This window comes from Hemiscyllium ocellatum, chromosome 10 (genome assembly GCF_020745735.1).
Source record: "Hemiscyllium ocellatum isolate sHemOce1 chromosome 10, sHemOce1.pat.X.cur, whole genome shotgun sequence".
Taxonomy (NCBI): domain Eukaryota; kingdom Metazoa; phylum Chordata; class Chondrichthyes; order Orectolobiformes; family Hemiscylliidae; genus Hemiscyllium; species Hemiscyllium ocellatum.
Window position 1 is genome coordinate 59074440 of NC_083410.1, and position 13190 is coordinate 59087629.

Sequence of the window (13190 nt, forward strand, 5' to 3'; positions counted from 1 at the left end):
GAGGTGAACAGTGCTGTTACATCAAATGAGACCAACGTAGTGTACAAAATCCCATGCAAGGACTGCACAAAATACTACATTGGACAAATAGGAAGACATTCTTACCAGATATTCCTAACCCCATAAAATATCATGGGTGACTTTCATTTACGTAAAAAGTGCAGTGAAGGTAACATACACAGACAAATGATAAATCATTTAACACCCCAAAAGAAAGTCAACAGTTATAGTGTAGTCATAGCTGTACCGTGAAACAGAATTAGTTTATTCCCAAATGGACAAATACTTACATCATCACTCTGCTGAGCTTCCTGCATTACAAACTCACGTACCATTGATGGACTATACTCTACTAGATAAGAGAATATGTCTGTAGCTGCAGTTCGCACCTGTGCATCATCCATGCCCTGTAAAGTAGCAAGATAAATGCACTATTTAATTGAAAATTACAATTACATACCAAGCAGTTAAAAATAGGGCATTCTTACAACGAAGAAAACTAACTGCAGAAATGAACTGAAATTACTATTCTTATAATACAATTTACCAAAGAAGCATTTCAAAGTTAGCAACATACCTACCCCAATAAAAAAAAGTGCACCATCCCAACTATACGTTGCCATACATGATTCAAGAGCTAAGATCCAGCTGCTGTAGCATTTGCAACACATTAATGTATAATTTCAACCCCATGACAACAGTGGAAGGTCAAACATTTCCACTATTAGAAGTGAAAAGATGTGACAAATAAAAAAGAACAATTCAACTACAGCATCAGGTGAAACAGCTTCTCACTACCACTATGCAAAAGAATAAAGTCATATAGATGTACAGCACGGAAACAGACGCTTCAGTCCAACTTGCCCATGCCGACCAGATATCCTAACCTAATCTAGTCCCATCTGTCAGCACTTGGGTCCGTATCCCTCTTAAACCCTTCCTATTCATATACCCATCCAGATGCCTTTTAAATGCTGTAATTATATCAGCCTCCACCAATCCCTCTGACAGCTCATTCCATACATGCATCACCCTCTGTGTGAAAAGGTGCCCCTTAGATCCCTCTCACCCTAAAAACCTAAACCCTCTAGTTCTGGACTCCCCCACCCCAGGGAAAAGGACCTTGGCCATAAAACCTCTAGAAGGTCACCCACCCCTCAGCCCTTGACACTCCAGGGAAAATAGGCCCAGCCTATTCAACCTCTTTGCATAGCTCAAATCCTCCATCCCTAGTAACAACCTTATAAATCTTTTCTGAACCCTTTCAGATTTCACAACATCCTTCCAGTAGAAGGGTAACCAGAATTGCACACAATATTCCAAAAGTGGCCTAACCATTGTCCTGCACAGCCGCAACATGACCTCCCAACTCCTTTACTCAATGCTCTGACCAATAAAGGAAAGCATACTGAATGCCTTCTTGACTATCCTATCTCCCTGCGACTCCACTTTCAACGAACTATGAACCTGCACTCCAAGGTTTCTTTGTGCAGCAACACTTCCTAAGACCTTCCCAGTGTATAAATCCTGCTCTGACTTGCTTTTCCAAACTACAGCACTTCACATTGTTCTAAGTTAAATGCCACCTGCCACTCCTCTGCCCAGAGGCCCATCTAATCAAGAACCCACTGCACTGAGGTAACCTTCCTTGCTGTCCACTGCACCTCTAATTTTGGTGTCATCTGCAAAGTTACTAACTATACCTATGTTCACATCCAAATTATTTATACAAATGATGAAAAATCAATGGGCCCAGCACCGATCCTTTGGCACACCACTGATCACGGGCCTCCACTCTGAAAGACAACCCTCCACAACCACCTTCTGTTTTCTACCTTCGGGGCAGTTCAGTATCCAGATTGCTTAATCTCCCCATTTTCCATGAGATCTGACCTTAGTAGCCAGTCTACCATGAGGAACTTGGTTGAATGCCTTACTGAAATCCATAGAGATAGATAGAGCTCCACATATAGATTCTCTAAATGGTTTCAAACCCTGGATGAAGTGACAGGAGAGAATATATAACTCAAAGGACCTGCATAACCTAATGATCCTGAAGTAAAAACATTTTTAATTGCTTACAATTTTAAAAGGAAAGGTAGATTTTCAATTCCATATTGACAGATGCTAACAGTTACTCAATTTTGCTCATTTGCCAAAAGGCTTTTCAGGACTTCTTAATCAAGTGATCTCCTCGAACAGATGAGTAGCATTTCCACGTTCACCATTTGTTCTTCTGAATGTTACTGCAGAAAATGTAATGCATTTTGCAGCAATACACATCAACTCACTGACATAAATCAAGCAATGCAACATCAATGTTAGACTATCCTAATCTGCTACTTTAACTTTACTACACTGTTCTTAACAAACATACTATCCAGCTTTTCAAGAAATTTGTTAAGCACTGAGCTTTTTTGGATTTAATATATACACATTATAGAAAGAGGGATCCAAAAATAGAATCAATATCCCATTAGTTTTAAATTTGTCAAGGTGCTTCACAGTTCTTGATACAGTTACTGAAAATGCAGGAATGCTTTTTAAACTTCTGAACTCAAAATTTAAAGTGTAAAACCACGATGTACAGAAAAACAGATAATCTTCACTGTGATGAGCATCCTTGAACATATGTTCCAGAGCTTATTGGCTACATGATCCAGGACTGACACTGTACATCCAGGCTGCCATTACCTCTGCTAAAATGTTAAGGAAATCACACAAAAGAATTCAGTGCCATCGAGTACTTCTGCCAAAAATGTATAAATATTGAACAAATTTGTACCACAAAGCACAAAACTATTACTGAGTACAATAATATTGAAAATAATTGATTATTTTTAACAAGGTTTGACATAACAAAAGTTTGTAATAGCATACATCCAAATGTTCAAAAGTCTGTAGACCAACCACATCAAATGCGACAGTTCAAACACTAGTATACAATGTACAAAATACACTTGAGAAATAAAGTTGACTCAGTAAGAGCACAAACATTTAATGCTTCAAAACAATTGTTAAGGGAAATGGGTGACCAAGTTTGCACAATCTTCTCACACAGAAGTGCTTATAATTTAGCAAACTGGTGATCTTGCTTAAAAGCCCCAACAATGACTGGAATGGAAACAAGTAATGCAAAACTGCAATGTGGCATTTCTTGCTAAAACACACTGAGGAGGAGGCAAAAAAACTGATCTGATCAGTATTGGTGCAATATAGCTTTAAGAATACCTTTCCAGCAGCTAGATGTATAGCAGTTAGATACAACCCCCATTAATTGTGTGTGAACTAAGAGCAGAGATCCATGCTAAATGCAAAAAGAAGTACAATTCATAAACTAATTTGACCTCTGCCATATCTATTGATCTCACCAAAACTCACGATATTAAGTTTCCCAAACTTCCATTGCAATGATACAACTCCATGCTGAAGAGCACTTACTGATGACAAAATTGTATTTCCTTCCTCTCAAGATAAACAAACTTTTGGAATCACCTAGCCATTCCAATAGCAAAATAATGAGCTGTGGTTGCTGGAGATCTGAAACAAAAACCTGCTGGTGAAACTCACCAGGTACAGCAGCACCTGTGATAAGAAAGCAGTGTTCAAATTTTGAGTCTGGTGATGCTACCAGGCAAAGATCTCAGTGAGTCTCTCTCCCACTGCAATCTTCTGGTCATTTCCTCCATCTTGTCACCCTTCCCACTGACAAATCACAATCTGCATCCACCCGTCATCCCACCTATCTTTTCCCCCATCTCTCCACCCTACCTGTATTTATTTCTCAGCCCCCTTCACAGCCCTGGTGAAAAGGTCCCAACCTGAAATGCCAACTCTACTGCTCCTCTGATGCTGCTCGACCTGCTGTCCAACTCTACACTTTATTTAATCTGACTTTCCAAAATCTGTAGTCCTCGCTACATCCAAGTTGCTGAAAACCTTACTGGGAAGCCTCTGCAAAGGATGCCCACTTTGAAAGAGTTTTTGTCCTCCCACTGCAAAGATCTCAGTGGGTCTCTCTCTCCCACTGCAACCTCAATGGTCATTTCCTCTGTCCTGCCACCCTTCCCACTGACCAATCACAATTATCTCCCACCAGCATCCAACTATTGCCATCCCACCTATCTTTCCTGCAGCCCTAGTCTCCCCCCACCCCCTGCCATTTCTCAGCCCCCTTCTCCCTCTCCAAGACACTCCTGCACCTCTGATGTTGCTTGACCTGCTGTGCTTTTATCAGCTCCACAATTTATCAACAGTGATGCAACCACACCTGTTGAGCTTTTCCAGCAATTTCTGTTTTTGTATCTGACCATTTCTTCCTGCTCTACTTTATGTATTTTAATTAGCATTATCTCCTAGGCCATTGCTGAACCTAATCTACCTCACGTGGGATAACTACTTTGAATATTTTTGAGAAGTTGTGCAGATTCAATGTCTAAGTCTGCTTCCATGCACTGAAAATGTGCAGAAAACTTAATTACCCTTTCCTTTGAGTATTGTCTAGCAATTTGGTTTTTTAATACGGTTTGTTAAACTTATGTACAAATTATAACTTTGATTGAAAACAACTGATGCAACTTACTGGCAAAGCCCAACCAGAAGCAGATACTGCAGCCTGATTCATGTATGGACCCAAGCATCAAACAAATTACCCTGTCAGTTGCTGAAAAATCTCTAAACTCGGAGGCAAACGCAATGCAAAAAAACTGAAGAGAAATAATTAATTGACATCAACTAATTGTTCCTGGCTGAAAGACAAAAAGAATACAACACAGGAATACTTCATGTGAGTGCTGAAATGGCTTAGTAGATGGCTTACATGCAAACTACCAAAAGATCAAGGCAGCTATGATCTAATCTTTGATCTTTGTAGTTAGCCAAAAACTGCAATACTTCAGGGCTTCAGCTCCTCATTTATAAGTAATTTTGGAATTAAGTAAATTGCTGATCTAAAGAATGAAAAGTAAAATGGAAAATAATGAATAATACCGCTCCCTACGAAGCTCTAAAATTATTTGTGCACCATAACACTGGTGATCATTTTGACGGCCCAAAGTCTCACTTCAGTTTAAAAAAAAAGCATTAAATCACCTAGTTTCTTTCTATCTCACGAGTGATTGATAGAAAACTGAAGGCAAACACCTGCAGAAGTGAGGAGCAAACTTGAGGGACTCACCAATCAAAGATCAAACCTCAGCAAGTAACTAGGAAAATAGTAAGTGTCCCTTTGAAACCGCTCTGCCATTCAAAAAGATCATTTTATTTGGTTATGATTAGGGATCCACCTTTTTGACTGCATGCCATAACTCTCAACTCTCTCGTGTATCAAAAATTTAACTCAGCCTTGAATAATTTAATGGCCCAGTTTCCACAACCTTCTGAGGAAGAGATTTCACATGCTAAACTCCCTCAGAAAAAAAAACTCATGTGTCCCTATGGGAGACCTCAAACTTCAAATATGCACCCTCATTTGAGTCTCTCCCATGAAAAAAGGAGATACCCTAACAAGTCCCCTCTGGATCTATTTGTTCAAAATCACTTTTCATTCTTCTACTCTGCAATGGGCATAGACCTAAACTATTCAATCTTTGCTCACAAGATAAGCACATCACCCCACAAATGAGGGCAGTGAACCTTTTCTGAATTTATACAGCAATTATCTTTTTCTCAAATGAGACCAAAATTGCTGTGCTCCAAATATGGTTTCACCATCTCTCTGCATAGCTGCAGTAAAGCTTCCCTGTTTTTATATCCCAGTCCCTTTGCACTAAACCTCTTAATCACTTAGTGTACTTGCATAGTAACTTTGTGATTCCTGTACCAGAACATCAACATCCCTTTGCACAAAGATATGTAATCGCTCCCATTTTAAAATACTACACTGTTTTTCAATTCCATGTGCCAAAATGGACAAGTTCACGCTTACCTACATTGCACTCCATGTTCCAAACATTTGTCTCCTCATTTAACCTTTTTGTATCATTTTGCAGACACTATTTCCACTTAACAACTTGAGTTTTAGAATTGTGTTTCCTTACCAAATTTACATACCCTACATGTGGTTCCCTCATCCAAATCATTGATAGATTGTTGTGAGCACCCAAAATAATCCCTGTGCAAAACTCCTCTCAATACAGGTCGCCAATCTGAAACAGACATTTATCCTTCTTCTTTGCTTCCTGTGATCTAACCAATCATTCGTCTGAAAAGAACCATGCGAAGTTGTATGAACACAAATTGCCTTTTCCACACTCAAATCAAGGACCACAATTACGTTTTGTGATAGTCAAGGATCAGATAGCAAGATATTCAATCCTAATTTCTAAGAAGAAAGAGGTAAGCATCTTTCTTCTTAGGGAACACCAATGTTCTTTTCAATATGGGCACCACCAAAAGTGACATATTGAGGGGAATCAAGGCTTGTATACTGCTGAGCAATCAAAATTGCCCAATGATTTTTTTGGTAAAATAACACCTGAACAATGAGGTGAGTAGAGGTTCAATTCTGATAAAGACAACAAATAACTGCATGGATACTTCCTTTTCTCCATGTTTTAATGAAGTGATCACTACTAAAAAGAAAAGTCCATTCTTACCAGAACTATTTCAAGGGCTGGAAGTATTCCTAAATTCGCCAATGTTTTGAAAAATGCATCACGGTTCTGAGGTTGCAGTGTTTGAGAAAATGCACAAAATTCCTTAAAGAAGTTCACCTGTGTTTTAGAGAAAATAAGTGTGAAGTAAATCATTATACACAAATACACTACTTTTGAAATTCAACAGTTAACTTACTAATTCACGCCTTTTGTCATCATCCGTTGCTTCATCTGTTAACTGTGCAAAGAGTTCAGTCAAAAATTTCTCATCTTCCTGTACAAAAACAACAAGTTTCAGTATTTCAATTTTACCAGTTGCAGCTTGCATAAAAGTTTATATGATTAACTTGTGAATTTCCAGTTTAAACACAACAGGTCAATTATTTGAGCTCCACATCAAATGCGAAGTAACTTTTAAGAACGTTGTATCTTTAAGTTTTTTTTTAATATCAACATTTTTCAACGCACCCGAAAAAGAAATTAGATTATTCTCATGTATGTCAAGGGAAGACCTCAGGAAATGTGGAAAAGTAATTTGGTTATCCATGACCATAAATCTCAGGTACAGAAAGTAATCAAAGGGCGAATGGAACACAAGGGTTGAAACACCAAAGGGAGCAATGCTTCAGTTGTACAGAACTTTCATTAGAGCCCACTTAGAGTAATGAACTCAGTTTTGGATGCTGCAACTCAAGAAAAATATATTAGCTTTAAAATGACAAAGCATATTTAAGGAACAAACACTACATATATTTTAGGAATTCATTTTCATTCTTCTATTCATTTCATCCGTATTACAGTCAATAACTAAAATTTTCATTACATCATTTTCTTATTCCAAAAATCACCACCTGGATTTGTCAGTAGCTTTCTGTCCAATTAAGGTTCTAGCACCACACTAACGTAACAATCTTTTGTTTATCTTTCATTTCTAGCCACATCACATACCCTCAATAGCAAGAATACCATCTTTGATAATCCAGTCATTTTCGAGTGCTTAATGATCCTTTGACTTGTCTAACTTATTCCCCTTCCATCCTGATCACTGCAGTACACACACTCCACCTTTTTTCCCTGTATTTAACACTTTCTTTTTGAGCATTTTTGCTCGACTTGTGTTGTCTTCTCCACTGTCCTTATTCCTAACGTACCCTGTTTTTACTTATTAAGCTCAACTATTTCAACGTTCCTACTTTGTTTTAATTTTCCCAATTTTCCTTCCAAACCGGAATTAGTTTGTTTTCCTACTCCTCACTTGGGCATTGCATTTTGTAGAATACCTCCCACCTTCCCAGATTTGATGCTAATTCCTCATGAAATTGTAATTTTCTTTCTAATGTTATTAATTATTGTTGATCTGACAATATGCAGCTGGAGGAGTATCCAGAATTTATCTTCTTTCGATTCATATTCAAACCTAAAATCATTTTTATGGACTTGGGCCATTTCTTTTCTATTTTTGGCATTCATATGGATGGGATGGCTGACTTCCTTTCCTCCACGTTTTTCAGTCTTTCCAACATATCACATACTTTAAAAGGTGTGTGTGTGTGTGTGTGTGTGTGTGTTTGGAGAAGAATAACTTACTGTATCAATGGATAGTAGAGGTATCTGTAAAAAAGTCATTGTACATGCAACATGAAGTACAACCACCAACACCTGGGAAGCAGGGAGTGGGACATTTTCCTTAGGTTGATTCAAATTTGGAGCGAAATGACTCACTTCTCCAATATAAATGTCATGACTAACTTATTTATCCACCTGCAGGCAGCCCATCCACCTCTCAGTAAATCACAAATACAATGGTCACTGATCTAAAAATTGATATTTGCAGGCCACCATTTAGATCTTAATACTCTGAAGATACGTTAGTTACCACTCTTCTGACTTCAAATCATCTTTTCAGTTAGACTGTTGCACTCTTTTACAGTTTGCATTAATTTAATCCAAAAGCATCCTTAGACGAAATTTAAAAATTATATTCCTATAAACATGGTATTTCCATCAGAAAAAATCAGGAGTTTTGCTCTATTTCTCAGATGTAATTTAGCTGTTACAAATTCATGAAGATTGTCCTTAATTAACCAGTATTTCTAGCCTGCATTCTGTGTGGCAGAAGCTTACTCAAAGTTAAAATCAGACAATACAAACCCCATGACATTCTGACAAAATTTACACATGAAAGGAGATCTGAAGATTGTTAGAACCTCTTGATATTTGATCTCCCAGCTCTGCCAGCATTTTGAAAATGAATGCCATTGGGACAGGGTGCCATCAACTATATTCATTTTTCTTCAACACTACTGCCATATCCAGATATCAAATTGGCCATTTCCTTCTCTTATGTCCATTTATTTGTACATTCTGGAAACTTAGGTAAAGTGATCATTTAATAATACTTCTATTTAAATGTTCATCTTTATTTGACCTTGTTCATAGATTATGCATAAAATTATTTTTGCAGGTTTCTCAGAAGTATTTTAAAAATTGTGTGTATACCTCATCACGTCTTGCTTACATATCTCATTATTTGTGCTCTTATTTACCAATTTTTCTCGACCGGTGCACTTTTTAATCAGTTGAGGCCTTTTTCCTTATTGAGAACATTTAGGTCGAATAGAACACTCTTAAATAACTTTGCTGTGGTCATTCTCCAAAGGTTCACCAGCTATATTAGTTAATCTTTCCACTCCCTCAATCAAGATTAGATTCAATAGGGTTTTTGCCTATATATTTCAACATTTTCTAAATACAAATATCTGAAAGGGAAATGTACTGGGAATGTGGGAGAGGGTAAGTGAGTGACAATTATGTGAATTGCTCCTCAGGAGAGCAAGGAATCAATGGACTAAACAGCCTTTCTTTATGCTGTAATAACTACTGAACTAAAGACAAGAACAATTTAGAAAAATACACCAATTGAGATTTTATGCTGAACTGGCTAAGCCCAAGAATTTAAGGAGATTGAAAATAATTACAGAGGCAGACTATATGGCTTCTTAGGAGTGCTTTGTCATTCATGATGATCATGCTGGTATTCTATTTCAATTCTACCCTCTTGCTCTACATGAACATAATGTAGCATCCACAGCCTTCTGGTACACAGAATTTCAAAGTTTCACAACTACAGCATGGAAACAGACCCTTTGTTCCAACCAGTCCATGCCTAACATAATCCCAAACTGAACTAGTCCCATTTGCTTGTTCCTAGCCCATATTCCTCTAAAGCTTTCTTATTCATGTAGTTATCCAAGTGCCTGCACCAACCACTTCCTCAGGAAATTCATTCCACATTATCCACACTTTCTGTAAAAAAAGTTGCCCCTCATGTCTTTTTAAAACCTCTCTCCTCTCAGCTTAAAAATATGCACCCCTAACTCTTGAAATCCCCCACCCTTTGGAAAAGACACCCATCATGATTTTATAAATCTCTAAAATGTCACCTCTCGGTCTCCTATGCTCCAGTGAAAAAAGTCCCAACCTATAAAGGCTTACTTTATAACTCAAACACAGCAACACCTTTGTAAAACAGCATACAATGAAATTCCTTAAAACTGAAACAAAATTAAGTTGTACAAAAGGCAACATATTGACACCACGAAAGGAACTACCAATCTTAGAGGATATGATAGACATTGCATCTTTCCAATGTAGAAATGAATACAAATTAAAATGTTTGATAGATATTGCCAGTTAATTAAATGCTAACTTAAGAAAGATGCAAAGCTAACTAAGTTTAGAATTGAATAAATCTTGTGAACTGTTTCAAAGTTTCTTAACTGCAGATGCTGGAGATTAGAGTAGTGCTGGAAAAGCACAGCAGGTCAGGCAGCATCCAAGGAGCAGGAAAATCGACGCTTCGGGCAAAAGCCCTTTACCAGGAATTCCCAATGAAGGGCTTTCTTCATACTCCCTGACCTGCTATGCTTTTCCAGCGCTACTCTAATCTTGACTGCAAGACAGATCAGTCTGGAAGTAATAGCAGCATTACTAATCATACTGACCTTAATGTAAATGGTATGTAGTGCTTTTCTAGTTCACCTGATGTTACCATTTCTGAAAATAAAGGAGCTGAACTCAGCTTACATTGAAAATGTGTTAAATTTAAAAGGTTGAATGCTTGGAGAAACCGTGTCCACTTTCTAGCGTCTGCTCTATATCATTGTAAAAGCAACCAAGAGTCCAACTCACTGACGTGACATTTAAATATTCAATTACTCAGAAAAGGTACAAACACATTAATTATTTGCCATATAGGTTAAGTTTTATAAATAGTCACCTTCAACTATTATTGCTGTCTACCTCACAGATACAAGCTGTGCTAGGGTTGAATGGTTTGAGCTTTCGAGAGGGGCTGAATAGCCTGGGACTTTCCTTCACTGGAGCGCAGGAGGCTGAGAGTTGATGTTCTAGGGATTTATAAAATCATGAGGGGCATGGACAGGATAAATAGACAAGGTCTTTTCCCCAGGGAGGGAGAGTCCAGAACCAGAGGGCATTAGTTTAAGGTGAGAGGTGAAAGATACAAAAGGAACCTATGGGGCAACTTTTTCATGGAGAGGATGATGCATGGATAGAATAAGCTGCCAGAGGAAGTAGTGTCGTCTGATACAATTATAACATTTAAAAGAAAATCTGAAAAGTACAAACAGAAATACAGGCAAGTGGCAAGACAGCAGGATAAAGTTCACAGCTTTTTCAAGAGTATTCAGAGACAGAATAGTCCAAATACTGTCCCCATGCTATACAATTTGTGGTTCTTTGACTGATACCAATAGTCATATAGCATGGAAGCGAGCTCTTCAGTCCAATATGTCCACATTGATCAGGTTTCCTCAACTAAACTAGTCCCATTTGCCTGTGTTTGGCCCATAATACTCTAAACCTTACCTATTTGTGCACTTGCCCAAATGACTTTTCAATGCTGCAACATGTACCACTTCCTCTGGCATAGGAACCACCCTTTGTGAAAAGGTTGCCCTCAAGTCCATTTCACATTTAGTTTTGAACTCCCCTACTCTACGCAAAAGATTTTGCTATTCACCATGTCCTGCTAACATCCTTGCAAATCTTTTCTGCACCTTTTCCAATTAAGTAATACCCTTCCTACAGAAAGATGATCAGAACTGTGCACAGTACTCTAAAAGTGGCCTCACCAACACCCTATACATCTGCAAAGTGACATCCCAACTAATATACTCAATGGTCAGACCAATGAAAGCAAATGTGCCAAATGCCTTCTTTACCAACCTGTCTACCTGAACCCCTAGGTGTCTCTGCTCGACAGCACTTCGTACAGCCCTACCACCAACTGTGCAAGTCCTGCTGTTGCTCATCTTAACAAAATGTAACAAGTCACATTTATCCAAATTAAACACCATCTTCCACTCTCTGCCCACTGGCTCAGTTAATCAAAATCTCTGTACTCTTAGATAACCTTCTTCACTATCGATGATACCACCAATTTTGGCACCATTTGCAAACTTACCAACTATACTTCCTATATTCACATCCATCTAAAATACTGGCTGACTGATGCAGCGTATATAAAATGTGAACTGCTGTTCTTGGTGTACGCAGCCCTCTTGTTTTAAAAATGTGGTTGCTATTTTCAAAAGTAAATAACAAAACAAGAGATTTTGCTAAAACTATACCAGAGGGAGGAGAACGGGGTTGAGAAACACAACAATGATCAAATAGAGGCATAGACTTGATACAGCAAACAACCTAATCCTGTTCCTGTCTTATGGCCTTATGTAAGGCACTAGTCAGACCTCAGGGAATATACAGAAAGCTTGCAATGGAGGCAGTCCAGAGAAGATTGACTAAGTTCATATCTGCTATGGAGGGGCTGTCTTGCAAGGAGATGTTGAGTAGATTGGATTGTAATTATTGGAACATAGAAGCCTGAGTTGCAACCTTATTGAAACATACAAATGTGTTTTAGTCCATTTTTGGTTGTTATCAATGCTCCATATGCCTGCTGACAACACGGAAATGTGGATAAAGAAAATCACAGTCAAATATACGGAATAAAACGTAACAATCCTGGTCAGATACTTATAGATAATCATCCCAAATTGATCCCATTGTTTCACTGCCATTATGACCATCTTCTGATGTAAAACTAAGAAAAATCATTAAAACTGAAAGAAGTTTGCAAAATTATGAGAGGCAAGGATAGAATGGATAGTCGGAGTCTTTTCCCAGAGTAGAAATGTCAATTACTTGGGGACATAGGTTTAAAGTAAAGGGCATTCCTGAAGAAGGGCTTATGCCCGAAACGTCGATTCTCCTGCTCCTTGGATGCCGCCTGACCTGCTGCACTTTTCCAGCAACACATTTTCTGCTCTGATCTCCAGCATCCGCAGTCCTCACTTTCTCCTAGAGGGTGTCAAGTGCCTGGAATTTGCTGGCAAGGTGGTGGTTGAAGCACATCAAAAAAAAGTGATGCTTAAGAGGCATCTTGACAGATATATGAATTGGTAGAGAATAGAGAGATACTGACCATGCAGAAACAAGAGGTTTTAGTTTAGAAAGGCATCATGTGTCATTGCAGGCTTGGTGAGGTGGGTCTGATCCTGTGCTGCATTT

At 38.3% G+C, this 13190-nt stretch overlaps 1 protein-coding gene across 1 annotated transcript in view; it reads right to left on the reverse strand.

Moving 5' to 3' along the window:
* The window catches only part of LOC132819774 (serine/threonine-protein phosphatase 4 regulatory subunit 3B), a 57439-nt gene that overhangs the window by 29221 nt on the left and 15028 nt on the right, over positions 1-13190 (reverse strand). The window contains exons 5-7 of the mRNA XM_060831526.1: positions 6793-6870; positions 6597-6713; positions 291-407 (exon numbers count right to left, since the gene is read on the reverse strand). Of these exons, the coding sequence (XP_060687509.1) occupies positions 291-407; positions 6597-6713; positions 6793-6870 (312 nt within the window). The remainder of the gene's footprint in view (positions 1-290; positions 408-6596; positions 6714-6792; positions 6871-13190) is intronic.